This window comes from Bactrocera dorsalis, chromosome 4, assembly GCF_023373825.1.
Source record: "Bactrocera dorsalis isolate Fly_Bdor chromosome 4, ASM2337382v1, whole genome shotgun sequence".
Lineage (NCBI taxonomy): Eukaryota > Metazoa > Arthropoda > Insecta > Diptera > Tephritidae > Bactrocera > Bactrocera dorsalis.
Window position 1 is genome coordinate 1,744,446 of NC_064306.1, and position 24,425 is coordinate 1,768,870.

Here is a 24,425-nt window from a genome sequence, read left to right on the forward strand (position 1 = left end):
TAACTTTCCGTTAATTTTTGAATTTAAAATTTACGAAATAACTCAATAATGCATACAAATAAAAAGCAACACATATACATACATACATAACTAAACAGTACAAGAAGAGTTCATTAAACTGATTTTGTATGATCATGAGTAGGTAAATATGACTATTTGTTAAATATAAAAAATTAAAATTTCCTCAAATAATGCGTAAAGCTTGTACGCCATAAAAATACTGTGTTTGAGTGCTAGAGATTTGTTTTTCCGAAATACGAATAAAAACCGTTACGCGAAGCTTCATGGCTGTCTGTCGCTGCTAGTGTCAACTTGCAAATATTTTTTTTTACACTCCTCTGTGAGTGCGTAATCGAAGCATAGCACCGCCAAACCAAAAAAATGCATGTGTGTATATCGTGGCCTTCAGTTTTGCTTTTCTTTCACATATCACCTTATTTAGCAATTATTTGCCATTAGCTACGCGCAATATTTGCTCTACATATATATACAAATACGAATTGCATATCATTTAATGCTCGGCGCTTTTTAAATAAGCACATACATACACACAGGTACGCTTGTAGTCAAATACAAAATGTAGAAAAATACGAATTTTCGTTAAGGAAAAAGTTGCGAAAATGTGGCTCAGGGTAATTACATAATTAAAACATAAATTTGTCACTTTTTTATTTAATTGTTTTCAATGATAATTTCGTGGAATACTTTATGCAAAAATTCTAAACTAGCATGTGCAAATCTTTATCGGAAAATATTAAATTTCCGAAAGTCTATTTTTGCATTTAATACAATATTTTCAAATTAAATAAATGTTCGAAAAAAAAAATGATTTCAATAATTAAGATAGGGTTGTTAGAAATTTTAGCGCGTTCGTGTGAGCCGCGCCTAGTCTCATTGATATATTTACACTTTTATGATAACATATTTTGCCATTATAGTGTATATGGTTCCTTACAAAAAAAAAACAGCAAATAATAATGAAATAAAATAGACATTTAATATATAAAAACAAAGCAAAAGAAATATAAATAATGCGGTTTGTGATTTAGTAGAAAGAAAAAGTGTAGGCTTGTTTGAGCTCAAAGCGGCTTAGTTGAGAGAAAAATGTAAAATAGACACACAAACATACACACTCCATCCATGAAACACGCCTGAGTCTGAGAGTACTTGAGTTGCATAGTTGAAATAATACGAAAATAAATATATATTTTAGTCTTAATGTTAAAAATAGAAAAAAAAATTAAAAACTTAACTTTTGTTTTAAACGATATGTATTATAATAATGTATGCATGTTAATATAAGTTTCGAAAAAGTAATGTTAATTTTCTTATAATTTCATGCGGGTATTCTGTTACTAGATTTATTTTGTTAAACCCTTTTTTTATTTAAATTGCGTACAATAAGTTCAAAAACGTGAAAATTTGTATTAAGAAACCAGCGCAGCAAAAAAATTATTTCGTATTGTAAAACAAAGTAGTAAAGTACAGTTTTTTAAGCGCAGTTTTTCTTACTTAAGTATTTCTGTTTTCGAAAATCGATATTCTTTTTTTTCTTTCGTATTGTAAAACAAAAAAAAAATATTTTTTTAGATTAACAGTGTGCGTTAAAGCTATGAATTTATTGCTGGAAATTAGCAAAGTGCATCTTTTTTTCTTATTTGATTATTTTCTAAATTTTTTAATATATTTTTTTATACAAGTATTTATTGTTTTTATTTTTTTTTGTATAAAAAAATTACACTTCAGAATGCCCGCGTATTCAATCTCAATGACTTATGCTTTTTCTTTTAGTTGCAGCACGAATTTGCAACTCGACTTAGCTGACATAGTGCACTATTAGGCGCAATTAATAAAAGTGTATTTGCTTAAACAACAAAAATGATTTGTACATAGATAATTATGTACTAAGCAGTAAATAGAATTCACTTAAAAAAGTCGCGTGCAAAGCGAAGTGAAGCTTAAGAACATTAAAACTTTAACAATAAATATTAAATACATACATACATACACATATTAATGTAGGTAAGCAAGTACATAATATAGATATACATATTTCATATTGATAAGCCAAGTGTATGCGAGTTTATTAATAATTAATTATTAAAACGTTAATTGCAAACGTGAATCTATACATATATGTATATACCTATACATATGTATATACTACCTAATCATTAACCTGCAAATCTAAAGCAAATGTATACATACATATGTACATATATACATATGTATATGTAATTTAACATCAAATGCAGCAAGCGTAGCTTTGTGTGCGGAGTTATGCAATTTTCAGTGGATTTTTCAACTTTCTTACAACAATTTGGATTCTGAAAGGTTTTGCATTGCAAATTGATAAAAAAAATATGGCGAAGCTTTTTTCGCTTAAAACTAAGTTCCAACAAACAGCAGTGCCTTTGTGCCCAAGCTGCTTCCACCTCCTTTGTTTACGCCCAAACATAATAAATATGAACATTGTAAAATATGAAAGAGTTAAAGAATACTTGAAAATATTTATTTTTAATTTAAAAATATTTAAAGCTAAACTTTATTCGTATTATTAAAGTAATAATAATTAGAGAGTTACAATTTTCAGTGCTAAATATAAAAAATAAATATATACGTACATACATACATACATAAATATGCATATATACATGCATGTATGAAAATTATGTGCATGAACTTTTAAGTCCAGAATATGAAAGCAATTGTAAAATAGATTGAAACATTAACGCAAAGTGTGAGATGGAAAACAAAAACGGAAAAAACCTAGGGAAATATTGTACCACAAAGTAATGCAGAAACAACACACACTCACATATATACACATATAATGCATACATACAAAAGTGCATAAACAATATTTATACATTAAAAACGTTACACCCAAAATACACGCTTTATTTATATACAATATATACTATAAAATATATATGTATGCATAAAATATTTAAACATATATACATGTATATATAAGGCAAACTAAGCTGCGTTTCGAGCATGTAAAATTTTGTGTAATTTAACACTTCAATTTGTGAAAAACAAATGTGTGTCCATTACAGCATGGGGCTATACAGCTTGCAACAAATTTAAAATTTTGAAAAACTTATTTAAATGAAAGGTTTGTAGATATATAACATATGTTTGTATTTAACTGCAAAAGCCTAATGTTTAATTCATTAATAAATTAAAAATAAAAAAAGATATTTAAATATAAATAAAATATTGAAAAAATATATATAAAACCAAAAAACTCAAAAAAACTACAAAACCATGTAAAAAAATACAAAAAATTAAAAAATGTAGAAAAGCAAATAAAAATTAAGAAAGAAATTACATACAATATTGAAAAATTGTAACTGAACTGCAAAAACGAAAGCGAAAGCAAAAAAAAAAAACAAAAAAAGCAAAAAACGTGAATTGAAAACTAAAGCTAGAATTTAAACATTTATCGATGTGAATTTTTCTAAGTGCGAATGCCTGTGTTAACGCGTGAAAGGGTCTGTATGCATGTGGAATACTCTGCAAAAGTGTTATTTATGAATCTGAAAAAATCTGCATGTGTGCGTGTGCGAGTGTGTTAGTCTTGCGGTATGAATGCAGTTAACAAAAGTCAAAAGCTAAGGTAAACAATAAATAATTATTGTATTTAATTAATTAATTAATTAATAAATAAAAGAAAAAACAAAAAAAAAAATATCTTTTTATTTCACACTCATATTTGTTAAATAAATTGCAAAAAAGCCTGAAGGTTTATATACATATAATAATAGCTCTTACATGCTTTCGTATGCTTAAAAGTGCTAGAATTGTATTTTTTTATTCTTAAAATTATTTATAAAAAATTGTTTTCAACTAAATTTTAAAATTGTTTGTTAAAAAAAAACTTCAGTTTCAAATATATCATTTCAAAATTGTTTCATTAATATATTAGAAAAGAAAACTTAAATTATATAAAAATTATGAAGCTTAAAGAATTTAACTGAATGGTTTCGAAACTTTTTTCAATGATTATAAAACTGTTTTTAAATGATTTTGAAACTTTTTTAAAATAATTTTTTGTTTGCTGTTGTTGTAGCGGCAGGAAATAGTTAAAGTAATTTTGAGAAAGTCAAGTTGACAGTGCTTCGCCGCATAAAAATCCGACTCCGATCCGGTTATGTATAACCGACTGTCGCGGAAACGGTGCTCATGTGGCACAAAATTTTAATATGCAAACTTAAGTGCTTTACAACAACAAAAATTAATTTGTGAATATACAAAAAAAAGTATAGAAGTTATATTTTTACTTTTAATAATTATTATCTTGAATATTAAACAACATTTTTATTTTTTTGTTTATGTATTGCCGTGTTAAAATCCGTTATACATAGCTATTAAAAAAATATATTTATTGTACTTCTCAAAATTAACCAGAAACGATATTTTTGACACTAATCGCATCTAACAAATACTACCTAGTCTCAATAAAACGTTCTTGCCATAAGGTATAACAGCGAAAGTAGATTTAAAAGATTTAGAAATTTCGTTTACTTAAAAACAACTTGAAAAGTTTTTTCGCCAACAATTTTTTTTATTTCAAATATTAACTTTTAATGTCATGAAATTTACTTTTAGACCGGAAAACTAACAGTTAATGTCTGCTCCTCAGCACTAATCAAAATGGACTTAAGTTGTTATCTCTTGTGGCCGGAACAGCGATATTCCATTCTTTAAATTATTAAACTCACTATAAATCATAATCAATTTATTATGTTCGTAAATTAAAACACACTTAGATGCATATGTACGTATGTTTAACCAATAAATTTTCCACATATAACTATTTAGCTAAATATGTATAAATTAAATTGGCGCTTGCAGTGCGCTGTGAGTCAAATTGTGGATGCATTGAGTGATATTATTAAATACATGCGTACATATTTGAAAATGAGCAAAGTAAAGCACGAGATATAATATAGCGAAACAAAAACAATTATCTATAAATTAAGTAAAATGTGCTGAGAATTATATAATTAAATTAATACAATAAGTATAGTGCTATATAAGTGTACCACTAAAGTGTAAAGTTATGAAATATTGTTATTTATTGGATTTGTGTATTTGGTGGAAAACAAAAACAATGCATTTTTTACAACTCTACAAACAATTCAACTTACCTACGACTGTGCTACAACTCTTGTTTTCCTTAAACCATTTCTTTCATTCGTTTTGCTGTTTCACGCCACTATTCGCTCCGATTAATTTTCGCTCAAATAAAAATTTAAATTGTAAATGTACAATATTTAATTAAAATAACTCTTACGCATATGGAAATCAAAATTGCTGGCAAATATGATGAGACACGACCATCCAGTCGAATGTCCATGCTAGTTTACTAATAACAAGGAAATATGTATTTGCGCTGTTGTATATTTTAGCATTTAATTGCTAGTGAATAAAAATAATTTAAGTAATACAAATAACAATTAAGTGTTTGCTAGTTTTATTAACTAATTATAAATGCCTTAAAACAAAGTCAAACGAAAGCGTCTGCATTTCGTACTCGTAGCTTATAAATAAGTATACATAAGACATAAGACTTAAACCTAACAAGAACTGGCCGCCCACTTATTATTACATGATCTGCGCACGCAACGCCACTCTGCTGGGTATTTCTACGTTGTTGACACGCAGCAATTGTACTAGATTGCGCAGGAAGTCTTGTGATATTTTCAGTTCGTCGTCCGCTTCAAGGCGCTCATACAGATCTAAAGCTGCTTGATAATTATTCGCCTTCGCGAAGTGTGTTAGCAACATGTTGTAAATATTTTGTTCGTCAATAACTCGTCCGAAGCCGCGTGCGCCACGCGCCAGACGCAGTAGCGTGTTCATAGCGCCCTCCTCGCCCAAGTACTCGCAGTTCTTCAATAGTAAAGCCTCATTGATGCGGAATTCTGGATTGATGAGCAGTCGCCGTAACTGATTATCCGTGCCGGACTCGGCAAAGGCCAGCAGCAGCCCACTGTTCATGTTCAAGGTACCATGTACTTTGGAGATGGCGCTGGTCACTTCGCTCAATGCCTGTTGTGCCTCCTCGCCGGAAACACCGCCATATTGCGTCACTTCTGGTTCGTGGCCGTTGCTCAGTCGCACCAGCAGCGAGAGCAATTCGAACTGCAGCGGCGTGTGTTTGTAGAGCTCGGCGAGTTTTTTGAAATCGCCAACGGCGCCCTTAATGTCGCCGCGCAACAAACGCTCGCGCACAATCGGGCCCAAGACCGTGTTGTGCGCGTTGCAGTATCTCAATTTCTGCAAAAAGTGGAAGTGTTCGCGCGTCAAGTTGCGCTCCGGTTCAAGCGCAGGCATTTGTGCGGCTAATTGCGCGACGTTTGTAAGAAAATTCCAAACATTTTTAACAACATAGTCGCCGCCATTGACGCGTTGTGTGGTTGCGCGCTTTTCCAGCAATTGCTTCGCTCTCTCCAGCTGATTGTGGTGTACAAGCAGCGCGGCAAAGTCGATGAACTTGTGTTCGTCCAGCGAAAAGCCTGTGGGGTGGGAAAGACAAAGTTTGTTAAAAACTGAAGAAGAATGTGCTGCGTCTTTTTACTCACTTGGGAACTCTTCCTGCAGTCTCTGTAAACACTTTTCGGCATTGGGTAGATCATTGATTTTGATGTATAGATCCAGCGTGCTAGCCAACATACCAGCGCTGACCTGCACTTGCAGTTGATCACATTTGGCTTTGATCTCTAGTGCGCGTTCCAAACGTCCATCGCGCACACAAAGCTGCAACAGTCGGCGAAGCAGTCCACGCGTGTTCATGCCTTTCCCTTCTAATTCGATTAGATGGCATTCTAACTCTTCGAGCGTCATGTCACGTGGATGCTTCACGAAAGTCGAGCTCGCGTTGCTGCCAGCAGTGCCAACGCTTTGCATCAGCGTCACATTTTGATCGGTAATTTTTCGCAACGCTTCTTTCAGCTTAGCCAGATTCTCATCCTTATTCATTTGCTCCTCGAGCGTTGTTATTATGGTGTTGGCGGCTGCGGGCGATATTGCCAGCCCGAATTTGGCAATTTCATCCACGAAGCGTTGTAGCGCTTTGAGATCGCTACGTAGACGCAACTGTCCTTGTACCATGCTTAAAAGCAACTGCCCGATCCAGTCAACTTTGCGATTTTCGCTCTTTTTTGACAAGACAGCCAGCAGTTTAGCGAATTGCTGATAGCGCTTGGTGGCACGCACATTGACAGTTGCATTGCTTAGCGTTGGCACCAATTGCTCAACTGTTATTTTGGTTGGGTACAGCTCAAGTAAATCATGCGCCGCATCAAATCGCTGACGTAACAATAGATACATGACTATTTCAATTAACACCAGCGAAGGCTTGGCGCCTGCTTCATCAAGCGCCTTTATTGCTTTTTCGGGTTGCTGTAGTGTTATTGGTAAATTGGGCAGTACATACAGCGCGATAGTTTCGCGATCGCAGGTTACATTTAGAGAGTTCATTTGCTTTAATACGCTTAGGAGACCGGCTTCGCCCGATTGTTCATGACTTTGCAATAGTAATGGCCAAAAATAGTGTGGGCGCAGTGGTTCCTGCTGAGCAAGTGACTGCAAGAATGGTATGGCTGATTCGGCGTTGCGTCGCAAAGCTATTTCAGTGGCAAGGTGCAGTGCACGTGTATTCTTGTCGCTATCCTGGAGTTTTTTTGCTATCCCTATAATTTCTGTGGCGCTGTATTTAGTGCGGAAGAGTTCTTGCAGTAGAAATGCGCCAAAGGTGTCGATGCTTTGGTTTTCGTTGAAGCGCGGTGTAGGCAAATTGAAGATGATGGCTTTCACTGTCGTTAGATTTCTGGAAATTTTATAAAAAATTATTTTCATATCATTAAAGTATCTAATAGGGGAATTACCCGTTATGTAGAAGTTCCACACATAAGTGACGTAGTGGCATCGGTACTTCTGTACCTGCCGTGAAATCCTTGGGCAATTCATGTACCAGCTGCTTTATAAGTTCCTCATTTTGCGGCGCTTGGATATGCAGAAAACTCCTTAGCATACGCACTACTTGTGCCGCGTTGAATTGTCCGTGAAATCGACTCAACACTTCCGATGCTTTTGCGGTGGCGTCATTTTCCAAGTATGCAGACACCATTAAGGAGTAAGTTTCTGCGCTGGGCGTGATACCAGCAGCATTCATGTTGTCGAGCACCGAGTGGCATCCAGCCAGATCATGATTTTGTGAGTGGCCCCATAATAGCGAATTAAAATGACGTTCAGTTAGCGGAAAGTCATGTGTACGCATTTCCGCAAGCAGCGCTGTTGCTTGATGCATATCCCCGGCTCCACAAGCCGTATCCAATAGTTCTGCATAAATATCGGACAGCGCGTATTCATTATTTACATTTAATTTGTTAAATTCTTCGAGCAATTTTTTAAAATCATCGCATGGCATACGATTGTGCTGCAGGACATGCAGCCAAGTTATGTAATGAGATGCGTTTAACTGGTCATGTTGTGACAAATAAGACCACAATCGCTGAAAAAGCTCCAAACGGGTGCTACTTGGACGAGCTGGCATTTCGGTACCGGAAGCACGAAGTAGAAAATGTGCCTGTTCATCACCCAGAAGTTGATTGTAAACATTTGGGTTCTTTTCTAACTGCGTGATGATTTTGTCGCATAGCTCGAAGTTAAGTTGACCTGTGTTTTGGTGTACTGCCATTATTTTCTCCAATAGCACTGTGACTACAGGCGTTTTTGGCGCAGTTGTTGTTCGAGCTGCAGTAGAATAGCCACTGTAAATTGGATGTTGCAGACTATCCCATTGATAGCATGGCGCATTATTTCTGCAAAAAACTGGTTGTTTCAACAGTTTTTGGGTTGTTCCTGTTGCATAACCTGTCTTAGCCAAAATTGGATGAAACCCGAAGCGTTTATTGATATTACTCAATCGCTGTAATTTGCTGGTCGCATTTAACAATCGTACACTCATTTTAATTAATGTTTATATCAAATTGCATTAAACTTAGAACAGTAAGGGAAAAAGAGCCGAGTGGCGAACTGCAAGCACGCGTTGTTGTTCTGTTGTTGGTAAAGAGCGGTTGTCAAAATCAGCTGATGAAATATTCCGATGATAAGAAGTTTGGGCTTGTGTTCAGTGCGGTGGTTAAAGTGAACTTCAAATTTTATTAAAAACTCGAGATATTTATGTTGAAAAAAGGTATGTGAGACTTAAATTGCTAATAAATAGTATGATATATATAAATAAAGTTATTTAAGGGATGTAGAATCAATAATTAAGGCGCCTATAAAGCCAATAGTATTGCTACTTCTGTCCACTCTAATATTCGACCTTGACATCAGCTGTTAGGCAGGCTATTGAATTGTAGTAACTAACTGATAACTAAACCTAATTAGTGATTTAATGAATAAGTGTGTTGTAGTTGGTCGCTTAAAATGTGGCGTTTTCTATTCGTATCCAACTGTGTGGTTTTATTATCCTTAGCGGCGAGCAGCGATATAGTAGACTACGTTTCCAATAGCTGCGATAAACATCAATATATATTCCACTTGACTGACATTCTTTCCACCCGTCAAAAATGTCCACAATCAATAGCTAAAATGCCAAACACCATTTATCTGCTTTACGACGTAAACCCGCCGGAAGGTTTCAATTTGCGTCGTGATGTCTACATACGTTTAGCGGTATTCGTTCGCCAGTTAGCTAGTCGCAAACCTTTCCAAAATGTGCGTTTAGTGCTGCCACCTTGGCGACGGCTAACTCATTGGAAATCTAGTCATTTGCAACAACATAGCCTGCCCTGGGAGCATTTTTTTGATATCGAAAGTATGCGACGCTATGCACCTGTGCTCGACTTTCCTGAATTTTTAACAGAGATCGCCCAGTTCGGTTTACAAGAGCCACCTTACGTACAGGTACAACAAGTGTTCCAACTAATGAACTTCGAATACATGTTCGAACAAGACGTTTTCCATGAGAAGTTTGAATTCGAGAGCGATTGCCGAAAGGAACAGCACCTGCAAGGTTATCTGCTACAGCAGCCAATGCTGCTTGATAACGATTTTGTCTGCGTGCGCTATCAAGGGAGTGTGAATTTACTCGAACGTTTGCTTCGTCAACAATTGAAAAACAGCGTAGGACAGGCGGCAAACGATGTCAAAGTGTACGCCATACTCAACGCAGAGATTGTGCTGCATGATCAGTGGGGCGATAAGGAATTTTGGCGCGCGCGTCGATCAATGCGGTTCGCAGAACCACTACAACAAATAGCTGAAAAGTACCGGGCACGTGTGCTAAATTCACATAAAGTCGATGAGCTCGTACAGAGACCGCCGATGTGGGAGTCTGAACGTGTATACCGTGAAGCAGTGGGCGGCGACTATTTAGCGGTACATTTTCGACGTGGTGACTTTGTGCATTGGCGGCAAAGAAGCACGCCCACATTAAAGTCGGCCGCCACACAAATACGCGAACAACTGCATTTACTCAATCTAACCACTGTCTATATAGCCACCGACACCACTGCTATGGAGTTGACCAATTTGAAGGCGTACTTGCAGCGTGTACGCGTGCGTCGCTTCACACCGGAATCGTTGACACAAAAAGCACTCATTAAGGATGGTGGCCACGCAATAGTAGACCAAATAATATGTGCACACGCACGACACTTCATCGGCACTTTTGAAAGCACATTCAGTTATCGTATATATGAAGAGCGAGAAATATTAGGATTTCCCAAACATACAACCTTTAACACGCTCTGCAAGTATGCAACACTTGAAGATTGCGAAAAGAATTCGGTTTGGCCGATAGTCTACTAACAAAATGCGTTGGGGGTCAACTTTAACCAAGCTCTGTACCTCATTTTAAGGCATTTAATTTGTAGTTAAAAGCGAATTTAATACATCGCCGCTTTAGCGGCTGACTGGTTATTTACTTAAGCATATTAAAGTGACATGTGAAAGAGATTTAAGTTCACTAACGCTATGGGTTTTTCATACTATTTTTTATAACTTTACAATCGTTTCCTCGCACTTTGTTTGAGTTTGTCAGACGTTTCATAATACTCAGTAATTAAAAAAATTAATACTATATGATCACTTAATTATAATAAAACGCAATATTTTCGAATTCTCTATTTTTTCTGAGGTAAATTTTATTACTTATTATGTGGTTGCAATCTCGAAATTTCAAAAATGTTTGTTAGCTGTAGTTTGCTTATAACTATAAGTGTAGGAAATACTACTTATAAACATTTAATAATTTGAATAATTAAAAAATTTAAATTTTCTTTGATCAATAACATTTGTATGTACTATGTATGTATGCATTTCAAAAATGGTTAATATTTATGGTTTACTCTTTTATAAACATTATTTAACTAACAGTTGATTATTTTCTTGGTTTTATTGATATTTATTGATTTAACTTGTATAATATTTTGATAATGTTTATAATTTGTTTATTTGCGTTAAATGTAGTTACCAACAAACTGCATCCTCATTGTATAACACTTGTTTAATTTCCCAAAAACTTGAACTACTTGTAAATAAGAACCAAAATTTCGCTAGTAATAACTTCTAGTAGGTTGCTTATACCAACACTTTCTCAGTTATATTTGCTAATATTAGTCTGTACGTATGTGTATATTTTTATATGTAATTCTCAACGTTTTTATAAATGTTATATAAGGTAAAAGGCAAAAATTGCTTCCTTTCCACTACAAACGCTTATAAAAACAACGATTTATTTTAAACATTTTACGTTAACAACGCTTACCAAAAATGAGTGTAACGTGTCACAGCAAATCTTGTTTAATGTCAACATAATTACTATTATTATTATTTGCTTTAAGTTATCACTTTAAACATACTTAAATTTATTACAATTTATTTTATTAATCATATGTAATATATACTATGTGTATATTAATATTTATTTATTTGGCTTTGGCGGCCAGATAAAAACGGTTAGATAAATATTCATTTCTACTTTTTAACAGTGTTGTCGTTACATAACTGTATAACAATGTTTTTGGAATTTACTAAAAAATAACCTCCCACAGAGTTTTCAAAAAGAAATAAGAGCTTCGTATTTTTTACGAAAACTGCATATAATTTTTATGGAGTCAATATTTTTATACGTCTCTCAAGTTTTATTAATTTCTGATCTTCCCGTTTTTATTTTTAACTTGTTTTATGCATGTGTTAAACAGTGGAGCACTAATTATTTGTTCTATAGGGTACTTTATAACTGTAAAAAATAAAATATAAACCAACAGTGTTTAGAAAGTTGTAACGTATGCTTTTTAAGTAAATTTAAGTATTTTCGTTTCAATGGATATTATAATATTTAACAAATTCAATATTAAATAAATTATGAAAAAAACTTTGTGTAAATGATATTTGTTTTCGTAAACACACAAATTTAATCAACAAAATTGTTCAGTTTATAATTAACAAAATTAATTTTAAACGCAGGTATACGATTTAATAACTTTATTTAAAAAGTTAAGCATCTGTTTTGTCAACTTAAATATTATAATCTTAAAAAAATTAAACTTAAAAATTATCCCTGATAAATCGTTTTAAATCCCAAAAATTGCACATTCAACTTATATAACAAAATTAAAAATATATTTATGCTTTGCATAATTCATCACATACATTTATGCATATGCATGTATATTTTGCTTATAACACTTTATTTTTTTCTTAAATTTATGCAACAGGTGATTTTATATGCCTAACTTTAGCATATATATTATATATTTCTGTGATAGTTATAGAGTTAGAGTAAACGAAAGCGTCAGTAACGCAGATTTTTGCACTAATTAGAGGAAGCGCATATAATATGTATTAGAGAAGCGCATAGTAACTAGAGCTTTAAGTTTAATGACATATTTCAAGTCGATAGTTGTAGTGAGTATAGTACCTACTTATGTAATTTTTTTTATATAATTTTAGTTATATTATTACAAACAGTATACTTTATTAACAATAATAGTGAAATAGTAAATTCTTTAAACTCGTATGGAGAAATATGTAGTGAGTGTTGTGTCAGTAAAGTAATTAATAAATTTGTATACACAAATGTATATAAAAACTCGTTTAGCACTGCAGAAGTTTTGGCCTGACAGTTGTACATTTGTAGCATCACTTCGATACAGTTATTTAAGTAAAAAAAAATAACAAATGACTAAAATTCTAATCAACATAATCGCGTATGATTAACTCGCGTTTCGTGAACGTATTCGCGTTGCTTGTGTGTGTTGGTATATTGAGGGCGGCGAAAATGCTGTTGCCAGTGCCACCAGGGCTACTGCTGGCGCTGCCACCACCACCACTGCCATTGCTATTATTGCTATTTAAACTGTTTAAGGTTATATTGAAATTGTTATTGAAATTGCGCGTGTGCAAATTGGCCCTTTCGTTCGCTACATGGTCGCGTTGCAATTTCGTTAACTCATTTTGTAAACGCTGATTACTCAGACGAAGGTTCTCATTTTCGCTAAGGCACTCACGCAGACTGAGAAAGATAAAAGTTAATAAACTATTTCTACAACATTACGTGAAATACTGCTTACCTCTTTATCTCGTCCTGCATGGTTTTGATATACTCGCAAGCTTTGATTAGTATTTGTGACTTGGAATCATTGGGCGGCGTTCGATTGCTGCTGTTGCTGTTGTTATTGCTAGGATTAGTGTTAGTAATGGTTTTTGTTGTCAACTGTTCCACCATGCCAATTTGTTGATTATTATTATTATTATTGTTAATGCCATCGGTCGGTAGCATCTCTTTCAGTTTAAAAATCCAATTGTTTATTTTATCGCGTCGCCGTCGTTCAACTTCGTTATGAGTTGCACGTCGCTTATCATCTCGCTATATTATTATTATTAGCGGCAAAGAAAATAGATTTTAACAAAAACACATACATACATATATTTATACACGTCTACCTTTTTATACGCCTCTAATATGCAACTGCGTTTTGTACTATTGCCCTGTGTATCTGGAACGCTAATGCTTGCTACTGACGTGGTATTTCTACTTGCATTTGCCCGCCCATCGGCAGTGACATTGGCCGACTTATTAGCGTTTATAAGGTGCTGTGGTGTATTACGAAGAATTTGCACGTCATTGATGGTGGTAGTGGAAGTTGCAGTACTAGCACATGCTGTAGACGTTACACAAGAGTCCGGCTCTAATTTAATTGTTTCTGTTGTCTCGTTCGCTGGCGGAGTTGTTGGTCCTTGCAATAACTCACTTTCATCTGTCAGAATGGTGGGCACATTGTCTACATACTCCTTGACTATATAAATTTCGCAACCGTTCGGTAGATGCATTGGCAGCGCAGCATTAAAAGTAGTAGTTGCACCATTATTAACGATGCTGCTGTTGTTAATATTATCGATATTGTGTGGTTGACGTTGTATTTGATTGACAAGGCGATATTGCAATGGCAAGGTTTGTGTGCCCTGTGTGCTACTGCTGCATAAAGTATCGGTATGTTCTTGTTTAATTGGGGTCAGGGTATTGCCAATGGCCAGATATTCCTGCGATTCATCTGAGTTCTCATCACAGATTGTAAGAAATACGTTTGTGGGTAACATATTAACCGAACTAGTGCTATTGACACTTGCGTTCGAAGAATTGCCCAAAAAGATGCTACAAGTATGTGTGAAATGAATTACGTAAATTATGTGTAGCGATACTTACTTTGGCGTCCCACCAATACTGGACGCTATATCAGTTGCATTCACAGAACAGCTATTAATGGTCCCAGCATCAATAGTTGCCGGTGCCAAAGACAACTCCAGCCGTGCTCGCTTATTCCTATTATTCATAGTGGTGTTCACTTCATAATACCTTTGGTGTCACTGTAATTCTATGGTTCCGCCTGACGTCCAATATGACCATCTATACAAAATTATCTTTTCGCCTTGTACTTACACTGCGGGAAAATGTTAGATGCATCGGATTACTTAAATTGTTTGTAATTATTGTTTACAAATTGCGAAAAAACCACAAAAATTACATTCGTAAATAAACAACATTTTCCAATAACTTATCTTACGTTTTGACTTTTTCGTTATGAAAACAATGAAGAAATGTCAAATGAAAATAAATCCAGATGTAAATGCTGCCGGAAGTATAAAACGAGATCAACAATAAAAACAAAAATTTTAATGACCAAAAATATTAGGATCAGAAAAAAAAAATAATAAAAATATCAATGAAATAAAGTAAATGTTAATTAAACGCATTTGTTATTTTAGATATTTAGTCGCAAAACATAAGATTTGCTTCAGAGGCTATGCTGAGTGAAAATTATGTATGTTTGAAAACCACTGAAGTATATTCTTGTGACGTTTGTTTATTTATTTACCTTTTCAAAGTCAATGAAGTCTATAAGAAATAAAATAAATTGCCATTATTAACTATTTTAGAAATGTATGAACCAGATAAAGAATTCACACCTGTGTCCAGCGATAACACACTTACGGCATTCATCGATGAGAGCAAATCCCGATTAAGAAAAATTTTTAAACGTCTTGAATGGAATTTTGAACCGGTGAGTTGGAATATGCATACCTTCAAATCTACATACATACATACATAAAGCCAAAAAGGGGCGCTCAAAACATTTGCATACTTAAATTTTATTTTTTTTTAGGATATTGCCGGGAACACTGCTTTGAGGAATCAAAAACAAAACGACATACAACTGGGGATTGACTTCGAACCGCAATTTCCTCCAAGCTGTGCTTCTGGCAATTTCACTATTACCGGTATATACTTTTATTTATTGTCCATCCCCTTGTCCTTTGTTCATATATATTTTTTTCAATAGACGTTGAGGAGTTGCGAAAAGTTTTAGGCGTTCCGGATAAAGATGTTCCTAAAAGATTTTCAGACTTGCAGTTAAATTTTTCACGGACGGAAAAACTATCTCTATACGAACATATTATAGCAAACACCAAGAAATATACAGAACCAGAAATAACAGTTCAGTAAGTACATGTCAATTTTCAAGAGATTAAGTCACAATTTTAATAAAAAATAAACCATTTATTATAAGATCTCAAGGTGAGGGTTCGTTGACATTCGCCGAAATTGTGGCACAAAAGAAGCGAGAGACCAAAAAACGTCGACGGCATCGGCGAAGTAAGCCAACACATATTGAAGAAGTTCGCGCTGTTGTAGATCTGCAAATGCAATCTTTACAGCAATATCTCAAAGACAAGGAGTCGGAGGAGCGTATGAACCAGTTGATTATAAACGAAAAATATAAGCCAAGAAGTGATAGAGATGGTAAATCCGTACGCGATAGCAGTGGTAGAATTCACACACCTGTAATAATTCGCAATAAACACCGAAGCAGAAGTAGAAGCAGAGGTTATGAATGCAAAAGTCATAAGAAAAACAGTTATAGAAGCCGTAGTAGGAGCAATCATCGCAGGAGCAAGAAATCTCGAAGGGATCTTAGCAGCAGTAAAAGCAGAAGACATCGGAACAGAAGCAGAAGCAGAAGCAAGAGTGGAAGAAAAATTCATGAACGGCACAGTAGAAGTCGCAGCCCGCTACACAGAAGCAATACAAATAGAAATAAACATTATTATCGCCAAAGGGAATAGTATGGAAATTATAAGGTATGAAAAATTTATAATTTTTATATGTACATTGAAACATTAAAAGTAAATTCACTGTTGAGTTAATGCATTTGCTATATTTTTCATTATGTGCCATAGTAATCCTTTAATGTTATTAAAAATTGCAAGAAAACTTTTCGGCATTTATTCTCCCTCATTTGCTCATTTCGTCGATGTGCGAGTACGCCTATTCCAGTGGAAGTTCAAGCCATAATTTTTAACACGTTCTACTTTTGGTTTTTCCTCAGCGTCAATAAACCAACGCCAACCATTGCGTTCACAGTGCTCAATAGCTTCTTCCTTGGAACCAAATGTGACTTCCATATTCGATAATGGATCGCCGCTATAGTAAAAATGAATATTTATATGTATTTTTCTGTAATACATGTAAGTAATTTTACGTACGTTGAGGTCCAGCCCATTAATGGATTTTCCCATCGTTCGCGGTTGTCGAACTCAATCACCCAATGGTTCAAATTATCAGTACCACTTTGCATAGCATTTTTGGGTGGCAAGTGAATGCATACACGACGTGTTTTCACATGTTCCTCTGGCACTCCACTTATAGGGCTAAGATCGACTTTTGTGGGCACTGTGATAGCTCCGCTAAGTTTCCGTTTCCTCTCCAATTCCTCAGGTTGTGCGATTACTTGAGACACATCGATTGGTGGGGCATCGCGTGAACCCACGGACGACATGCAGCGACTACTGTTGCTGACTGTTTTTGCCCTGTAAACGACTTGACTGTTGCACTGAATTTTTACTTTTGAAATATTTACGTACCAGTGAACTCCCTGGGGAGTTTTAGCTAAAATTTGACGCACAAAGGACATATTTAATGTAGGAAATAAATAAGATTTCTGTTATTACATAAAATTTTCCTTTACTACTGCGAAAATTTGACAACTACTGAAGTTAACGTCAAAAAAATTTTGTTATTGTTTTGAAATGACATTTATACAATTAACTGTCAAAGTTAGTTGTCAAATGCTCGTTGTTTATTCGTTTGTTGTCTTTTATATATGTATATGAATTTAGTTCTTCTGAATAGCGATATTATTTATTTAATCGATCTGGACATATAAAAATGGATGCCGTTGTATTGGATAATGGTGCTTACACTGCCAAAATAGGTTTATCAACACAAGATGATCCGTCTGTAGTACCCAACTGTATTATGAAGGCAAAAGCGGAACGAAGGCGTGCATTTATCGGTAGCCAAATTGACGAATGCCGGGATGCTTCCGGACTATTTTTTATACTGTGTTTTCAAAAGGGATATCTTCTTAATTGGGATATTCAGAAGACCGTTTGGGATCATATATTTAGCAATGAAGGAACCGGTATTTCTTTGGAAGATCGTCCTATAGTAATAACTGAACCACAACTAAATTTCCCTAGTATACAAGAAGCTATGATGGAAATACTCTTCGAGGAATATCATTGCTCCGGAGTGCACAAATGTACTACCGCTGAGTTGGCAGCATATAATTACGCCGCGGAAAGTGAAGAAAGCCCTTTGCAAGCTCTGAATTGTGTTGTTATAGACGTTGGGTATAGTTTCACTCACGTAGTTCCATTTGTACGAGGGCGTCGCATGGAACGTGGCATACGGCGTGTCGAAGTTGGCGGCAAAGTGTTGACGAATCACTTAAAAGAACTTATTTCTTATCGACATTTAAATATGATGGACGAGTCTTATGTTGTTAATCAGATGAAAGAAGACGTTTGTTTTGTATCACAAGATTTTAAGGATGACATGCGTGTGCACACAGCTGCCGAAAAGCGGGCAGAAGTAGTAGTAGAATATGTACTGCCTGATTTTACAACAGTTAAACGTGGCTTTATACGCAATAAAGGAAACAAAGAGAAAGAGTCTGAAAAGGAAGATAAAGATAGGAATGAGGAAAGCGATCAACAGTCGGTGCGACTTTGCAACGAACGTTTCACTGTGCCCGAACTGCTTTTTAATCCTAGCGATGTGGGAATACAACAAGTTGGCATTCCGGAAGCTGTAATTGATTGTCTCAAAGATTGTCCCGTTTATTCACACAGCGAGTTACTACGAAATATACTAATAATCGGTGGAAGTTCGCTTTTCCCGGGATTTATACCGCGTTTAAAAGCCGAAATTCGGGCGTTGGCACCTGATGATTTAGAAGTTTCATTGATTTTCCCTGATGATCCCATCTCTTATGGTTGGTATGGTGGTAAAGAATTGGCCGGTAGTGATGGTTTTAAAGACATGTTGCTTACCAGAGACAAGTATGAAGAGAATGGCTATTCAGCTTGCAATGGGAAATAAATTAATTAGAAAACATAAAATGATTGTTTTCCTTTGTTTTATATAAAGTACAACATTGATTTTCTGCAGGAAGCCTTAAAACAGCTATTTATTTTCAATTGTTTATAGAACTAACATCTTTAAATATCTTTATATGTTTCAAATCATTTGAAAACAAAACATAATCGTAACTAGTACTTAACCGAAATTTTTTAAACTAATTTAAAGCAGACTTATCTTAAGAGCGTTTAGAAGAACTGCGAATCTCTTTATCGCAATATACGAGCTCCTAAGTAATGAAATCTAAACTGCTAGCTTAAATTTTAACGACCGTCGAGTAATTAGAAGCTAAATGATTCGCCACATCCGCACGTACCTTTTATATTGGGATTGTTAAAAACGAACTCGCTGGATAGTTGGGACTCAACAAAATCCATTTCGGTGCCTGAAATGAGAGTTTGTTGAACCCAAATAGTACCATAAATATGCATCACAAAAGATAAGAAAATGTAAACAAAGTCGCTAATAACGCGTTATATAAGTGATATTGTATGAAAAGACAATTCTTACCCAGTAGGGACAATTGAGCCTTCTTATCAATATACACTTTGACACCATCTTGTACTACTTCTTCGTCGAATTTATCTGCAATAACCATATATTAAATTTTTGTCATGGGTTTTATTGATGGAATCATTTACCTTTTTCTTTTGCATAGTCTAGTGTGTAGGAAAGCCCATTGCATCCACGCTGCCGCACTCCTACCTTTAAACCTGTCTGTAATTACCAGCAATAAATACTCTGTTGTGAAATAATTTATGTAAGGCATATACTTACAAACTCCGGTTTATCTTTCAATAATTCTTTAATGCGGTTTACTGCGGAATTTGTCTATAAATAGTTTTTTTGGCCGAAATGTATTGTTTGTTGAACACATATATGGGAAAATTTCATCACTAAATTTTTGAGCTTACCAGTATAAGAGCTGCCCTTGTCGGCAACAATTTGCGTCCTTTCAGTGCACGCACCGTCGCCGTAGCCACCACTTTTGTTGACATCTTTTGTACGCGTTAATATTTCACTTTAAATTATACGATTGTTCGATGTGATCGCACGTTTACAATTTAATTCATAACAGCAAATTTTCTTATTTACTTCTCTTTTATCAGCAGTTCGTTTCATAACGATTGAGTGACAGCGGAACAGCTGTTTTAAAGATGCGTTGCCAAGTTAATTTTTTAAATGCTGAGTAATTGGTAACGCTTAGCCGCATTGGAATGCAAACATGTGTATTTTGACATTTGAGCGGGCGATTGACAGCAACATAAATTTTCTAGTGGGATGGTGTTTCTGCGTTTAGTTGCAAATTGATAAATTTTATGTGAACTCATATTTCCAATTGGATTGAATTGTAATCGTATGAGAATCTCTATAGTGTTTAATTGCAATCAAGTCAACGGTATTGAAATTATTGTGTGCTAAAATTGATTTCTAACATTTAAGCTTATTTATTTATTTTGTGTGAATCTGATGCGCTGGAGCCTTGCTCGGCATCCCTCATCTCGGTTATCATAATTATCGCAGGGTCTGTGGTCGTAGAGGCTTGTGTCGACTTTCGATTTCGGTTTGCGTATATGTTTAAATCTCGAGGAGTTCCATAAGCGTCTTATATTTGCATATCTCATACATACTAATTATCGCAAACGCCAGAAATATGGCTTTGGAGAAATAGCTGCGGCATTGTGGCGCTCAACAACACAAAACACGCGCGCATACACATGCATACACGCACACACAGGAGGAATCGCGCAAATACAAATTGGTGAACCGACAGAAAAGACAATTCTGAACAAGAACACTTGGAGTGTTGTAGTTGTTGGATTGTGTTTTATTTAAATTGGAATTTATTACACTTTTTTAACATTTTCTTAGTTTGTTGTCGAACGGATCGGTCGATCGGTTGTTTGCGCTGTGCTCAGCAATTTTCATTTTTTCTTTAAGGCGACGTGGGCCGCGTTTTATAATTCTTTTAATACAAATTACTGAAACTAAAAATAAAACTAACAATATAAAAAACACGCAGAATAAACGTGCCGATATTTCATATCTCACAAGGTACCACACCAAGTAGTAGCTGAAACCGCGGTGACATGAAAGTAGTTGGCAAAAGACCATTTGAAAATTAAAAAAAAAAAATACATATATATACATATAAAACACACAACTAACTTGGCGAATAAATATAAGTGAAAACTGAAATCAAATAAGATTCAAATTAATATCGAAGGGAGGTTTTTACAACACAACATGGATTTAGTTGCAGAAAATGAAAATGAGGTGTTATGCGAGAAAATTATTAACGACATACAAGCGGTGTTTCTCAAGGACCCAGACCTGTAAGTTCAAAACCATTCAAATAAGTATTTATGTACATATAACTAGCAATTTCCCCGTCAGCCATCTAAAGGAAAAAACACTAACGCATAGACGCACATTTGAATTCATTTTCATTAATTAACAATAATACGATTAATGTTTTTGTTGTTGTAATATCATGAACCATACTAGATAAATCCTTAGCTATTAAAAGAGAAAAAATCCTGCTAATATTTAATAAAGCATATAATAATTTTTTTATTTTCAAATTAATTTTAGTTATATAAAGTCACTACTTTTCAGGATTTAAATATTTAAATTTTCCTATCCATACCTATTGTTGTTTGAAACATTTTTTGCATTGTAAATATGTATGTGCTGACTCATATTTTTATGCATGGATGTACATACTATACATTTATATTGTTTGTATGTACATATGTACATATGTTTACATATCCAATTAATTGTAACAGCACATCTATAACAGTCGGTTACAATTTTCATACATTATTCCCGCTTCATTGATATGAGCTATGCGTTAATTGATTTGATTGTGCACAAGCGGCGTTCATATAGATGATAACCGCGGTCCCCAGGCCACAGCCCACAGCCCGCATCTCGCACTTTTGTGAATTAAGCATACAGATATGATACAACAAGTTCACTTAATGCAGGCGCACGTATGAATTCTTGTGGTTGTTGGTTATCATTACAATTTATTTGTATTCGCAGTGAGCGACAAATGTTTGACCTTGTCATTCAATTGAGCTGGAGCTGGCTTGTGTTGCGCTCGTTAGAAATCATTTTCATCTAATAGCAGAAAAAATTTAGGCACATAAATGCATACATGGTTACGTTCATATGTTTGTGCTGTTATATAAGTGCAATTGTTTAATTTTTCGTTATTTGCTTTTTTGTGTTTTTTGTGTTTTTGGTGTTTGATTTTATTATTTTTGAGCCAAGTTCTGCCACTCTAAATAATTATTCGATTCACACATGTAAGTACATACATAATGTCGTACACACATATTCATTTTTACATACAAACACACATACATTACATCCATCGTCAAGTACTTGCACATTTAACCGAATTTTTCAAATATTTTAGCTCAACATTTGAAATCATACCGACCATTTTGAATCGCAATAAAACGCCTGTGGTGCATGCCGAACATCATCTGGGCCTGGAGTCGTGGTGCGTGAAACACGTATACGATCATGCGCACAAGGCTATAATTGGATATCGGCGCCAACATCAATCACGCTATTTGCAACACAGTGATGTGCTGCTGAAGTATCTGAATGTGGCGCTGCTAATTAATACGGATGTGGCCACATTCTGGAATATACGCCGCCAAATGGTGCAGACGAATCACTTGAAAATAAATTGCGAATTCAAATTCTCCGCGCTCATATTGTCGAAGAAGCCCAAATCTAGCGAAGCCTTCGCATATCGACGCTGGTTGTATTCGTTTCAGAGTGAGTACGCAAATAATGAAAGATTTAGCTCAATTAAAGAAGGCTCCGCAAACTATGTGTGTGTGCTTCCAGAATGTTGGATTTGCCACGGATAGTTTGCAAGCGTCATCTTCTTGCTTTTATAACACACTATTTGCTTTTAAATAATATTCTCTCAAATGACAGGTCACGATGCTATCGACTGGCCCAGTGAGTTTGGCATTTGTGACCGTTGCGCCGATCGCAGCGCAAATAATTACCACGCGTGGACGCATCGCCAGTGGGTGCTACAGAATGCGCCCGATCTAATACGCTCCGAATTGATGATTACGGAAAAGTTCATGCGCAAACACATCAGCGACTACAGCAGCTATCATTATCGCCAAACGCTGATTGAGCGCGCCTACGAATTGTGCTATTACGAATCAAATGAGCTCGAACATTTACATAATTTGAAAGATTTGATCAGCTATTATCTGGAAGATGATTTGGAAATACTGAGCACAGCCGATGTGTTGCAAATATTGTTGCCCGGTGTCGATCGGGCAGCTGTAGGCGAACCACGGCTCAGCTCCTTTCTCTATTGTTGCAACTTGGCTGCGCATGATATACGTCTGTGTGACGATCAGAAGAATATGTATGGCGAGCGTGAATCTTTTGAGAATCATAGACGCTCGTCGTTGCGTTTCATTGTGGAGAATTGTGTACGTTTGTTGTTGGGCGAATTGCCCGGTCTGTATTTGACGCCGCGCACGTATGGGCAACTGCAGGAGTTCAATGCAGCGTTGAAGAAGTTCGATTATGCCACCAATGCATTTTTGTCGGCGCTTAAGCGTTCGGAGGGTCTGCTGGGTGACAGCCATCGCAAATGGTGTACCATTTTTTTGGGCTTTAATTATGCGTAAAGTGTGCGAGCGCTGGTTGTTGCCGATTTTAGTGAACTCATTTTCGAGTTTTAGTACCGAAAACAAGCACAACAAGGAAACGTTATTATTTTATATTCAAGGCAGGAAATTTAAAATTTGCTGCACGTACTGAGTCACTTCAAAGGCTCTTTACGTTTTTAATTATTTTGCGAAGGCAACATGAAACAATGAATAAAGTTATAAATTTAATATCGTCGAATAAAAAATCATATGGTTCCCCGACTATTGTTAGCTGAGCCTAAGTTCATGGCTCAGTATTGTGCGCCAAAAATTTTAAGTATAATTACGTTTTCTTTAAAACTGTTAAAGGTAACGAGTTTTTGGTGTAAAAAAAAAAATATTATGATAAAATTTGTAAAAGAAAAATGTGTCAAATATAAGTTAATTCATGGTTTTTGTCAGTTTGTCAAACCGTTGTGTTTGTTTAGTGCTCATAAAATGTTACTTTCTTACTCGTTATATTCGTTACATAATAAACATACATATATATGACAAGAAATTGCATTTATAATTTAATTTAAATCTATAAAACAAAACATAATATTTTGTACCATCCTTGTAGTTCATTTCTTCGCTGTCTCCCACACTGTGCATAAAATATAAATCTAAGTAATAATAACTCCCATTTTGCATAAGTATAAAGATGTAATTTTAAAAATTTTAATTTTTCATTGAGTTGACAAACAAAAATACTTTTACTCCAAATACTC

The 24,425-nt window shown here is 35.0% G+C and overlaps 7 protein-coding genes across 11 annotated transcripts; 3 read left to right on the forward strand and 4 right to left on the reverse strand.

The window, feature by feature from the left end:
• Positions 1-5,333: 5,333 nt before the first annotated feature.
• Positions 5,334-9,122, reverse strand: LOC105226166 (leucine-rich PPR motif-containing protein, mitochondrial). The gene is made up of 3 exons (XM_011204974.4): positions 7,902-9,122; positions 6,597-7,843; positions 5,334-6,530 (listed from the first exon to the last, which is right to left on the reverse strand). Exons 1-3 carry the CDS (start codon positions 8,981-8,983, stop codon positions 5,617-5,619), a joined length of 3,243 nt encoding a protein of 1,080 aa, XP_011203276.2. The 5' UTR covers positions 8,984-9,122; the 3' UTR covers positions 5,334-5,616.
• On the forward strand, positions 9,076-24,007 carry LOC105226159 (protein prenyltransferase alpha subunit repeat-containing protein 1). Of its 5 annotated transcripts, XM_049455215.1 has the most exons (6): positions 9,076-9,211; positions 15,463-15,587; positions 15,690-15,804; positions 15,867-16,026; positions 16,095-16,665; positions 21,065-21,161. In XM_049455215.1, the coding sequence occupies exons 1-5, from the start codon at positions 9,199-9,201 to the stop codon at positions 16,648-16,650; spliced, it is 969 nt and encodes a 322-aa protein (XP_049311172.1). In that variant the 5' UTR covers positions 9,076-9,198; the 3' UTR covers positions 16,651-16,665; positions 21,065-21,161. The 5 variants fall into 5 exon arrangements, with proteins under 5 accessions (XP_049311172.1, XP_049311170.1, XP_011203263.1 ...); XM_011204961.4 differs by lacking the exons at positions 9,076-9,211; positions 15,463-15,587; positions 15,690-15,804; positions 15,867-16,026; positions 16,095-16,665 and adding exons at positions 20,268-20,408; positions 22,440-22,810; positions 22,976-24,007 and having other exon boundaries at positions 20,951-21,345; XM_011204963.4 differs by lacking the exons at positions 9,076-9,211; positions 15,463-15,587; positions 15,690-15,804; positions 15,867-16,026; positions 16,095-16,665 and adding exons at positions 20,268-20,408; positions 22,440-22,810; positions 22,976-24,007 and having other exon boundaries at positions 21,033-21,345.
• LOC105226162 (GDP-fucose protein O-fucosyltransferase 2) lies at positions 9,390-11,165 on the forward strand. The gene has a single exon (XM_011204967.4). It carries the CDS (start codon positions 9,448-9,450, stop codon positions 10,831-10,833), a length of 1,386 nt encoding a protein of 461 aa, XP_011203269.2. The 5' UTR covers positions 9,390-9,447; the 3' UTR covers positions 10,834-11,165.
• LOC105226163 (putative uncharacterized protein DDB_G0277255) lies at positions 11,136-15,239 on the reverse strand. Its single transcript, XM_011204969.4, has 5 exons — positions 15,090-15,239; positions 14,732-14,966; positions 13,972-14,680; positions 13,599-13,894; positions 11,136-13,540 (listed from the first exon to the last, which is right to left on the reverse strand). Exons 2-5 carry the CDS (start codon positions 14,857-14,859, stop codon positions 13,219-13,221), a joined length of 1,455 nt encoding a protein of 484 aa, XP_011203271.2. The 5' UTR covers positions 14,860-14,966; positions 15,090-15,239; the 3' UTR covers positions 11,136-13,218.
• On the reverse strand, positions 16,721-17,605 carry LOC105226165 (NADH dehydrogenase [ubiquinone] iron-sulfur protein 4, mitochondrial). The gene is made up of 3 exons (XM_011204973.4): positions 17,449-17,605; positions 17,071-17,394; positions 16,721-17,008 (listed from the first exon to the last, which is right to left on the reverse strand). The coding sequence occupies exons 1-3, from the start codon at positions 17,496-17,498 to the stop codon at positions 16,828-16,830; spliced, it is 555 nt and encodes a 184-aa protein (XP_011203275.1). The 5' UTR covers positions 17,499-17,605; the 3' UTR covers positions 16,721-16,827.
• On the forward strand, positions 17,620-19,038 carry LOC105226160 (actin-related protein 6). The gene has a single exon (XM_011204965.4). The coding sequence runs from the start codon at positions 17,753-17,755 to the stop codon at positions 18,968-18,970; it is 1,218 nt and encodes a 405-aa protein (XP_011203267.2). The 5' UTR covers positions 17,620-17,752; the 3' UTR covers positions 18,971-19,038.
• On the reverse strand, positions 19,026-20,142 carry LOC105226161 (iron-sulfur cluster assembly 1 homolog, mitochondrial). Its single transcript, XM_011204966.4, has 5 exons — positions 19,924-20,142; positions 19,787-19,840; positions 19,651-19,726; positions 19,520-19,594; positions 19,026-19,394 (listed from the first exon to the last, which is right to left on the reverse strand). Exons 1-5 carry the CDS (start codon positions 20,005-20,007, stop codon positions 19,291-19,293), a joined length of 393 nt encoding a protein of 130 aa, XP_011203268.1. The 5' UTR covers positions 20,008-20,142; the 3' UTR covers positions 19,026-19,290.
• Positions 24,008-24,425: the final 418 nt, after the last annotated feature.

Bases quoted from the DNA above. Each gene is read 5' to 3' on its own strand.
- LOC105226166 (XM_011204974.4), bottom strand. From the start codon at position 8,983: ATGAGTGTACGATTGTTAAATGCGACCAGCAAATTACAGCGATTGAGT. The intron at 7,844-7,901 runs GTAATTCCCCTA...TAAAATTTCCAG, and splicing joins GTGGAACTTCTACATAACGG to AAATCTAACGACAGTGAAAG. The intron at 6,531-6,596 runs GTGAGTAAAAAG...CCCACCCCACAG, and splicing joins ACTGCAGGAAGAGTTCCCAA to GCTTTTCGCTGGACGAACAC.
- LOC105226162 (XM_011204967.4), top strand. From the start codon at position 9,448: ATGTGGCGTTTTCTATTCGTATCCAACTGTGTGGTTTTATTATCCTTA.
- LOC105226163 (XM_011204969.4), bottom strand. From the start codon at position 14,859: ATGAATAATAGGAATAAGCGAGCACGGCTGGAGTTGTCTTTGGCACCG. The intron at 14,681-14,731 runs GTAAGTATCGCT...ACATACTTGTAG, and splicing joins AGTATTGGTGGGACGCCAAA to CATCTTTTTGGGCAATTCTT. The intron at 13,895-13,971 runs GTAGACGTGTAT...ATAATAATATAG, and splicing joins TATTAGAGGCGTATAAAAAG to CGAGATGATAAGCGACGTGC.
- LOC105226165 (XM_011204973.4), bottom strand. From the start codon at position 17,498: ATGTCCTTTGTGCGTCAAATTTTAGCTAAAACTCCCCAGGGAGTTCAC. The intron at 17,395-17,448 runs GTACGTAAATAT...AGTCGTTTACAG, and splicing joins ACTCCCCAGGGAGTTCACTG to GGCAAAAACAGTCAGCAACA. The intron at 17,009-17,070 runs GTACGTAAAATT...TTTTTACTATAG, and splicing joins TTAATGGGCTGGACCTCAAC to CGGCGATCCATTATCGAATA.
- LOC105226160 (XM_011204965.4), top strand. From the start codon at position 17,753: ATGGATGCCGTTGTATTGGATAATGGTGCTTACACTGCCAAAATAGGT.
- LOC105226161 (XM_011204966.4), bottom strand. From the start codon at position 20,007: ATGTCAACAAAAGTGGTGGCTACGGCGACGGTGCGTGCACTGAAAGGA. The intron at 19,595-19,650 runs GTAAATGATTCC...TGGTTATTGCAG, and splicing joins AGACTATGCAAAAGAAAAAG to ATAAATTCGACGAAGAAGTA. The intron at 19,395-19,519 runs GTAAGAATTGTC...CTCTCATTTCAG, and splicing joins GGCTCAATTGTCCCTACTGG to GCACCGAAATGGATTTTGTT.
- LOC105226159 (XM_049455213.1), top strand. From the start codon at position 21,257: ATGGATTTAGTTGCAGAAAATGAAAATGAGGTGTTATGCGAGAAAATT. The intron at 21,346-22,439 runs GTAAGTTCAAAA...CAAATATTTTAG, and splicing joins TTTCTCAAGGACCCAGACCT to CTCAACATTTGAAATCATAC. The intron at 22,811-22,975 runs GTGAGTACGCAA...CTCAAATGACAG, and splicing joins CTGGTTGTATTCGTTTCAGA to GTCACGATGCTATCGACTGG.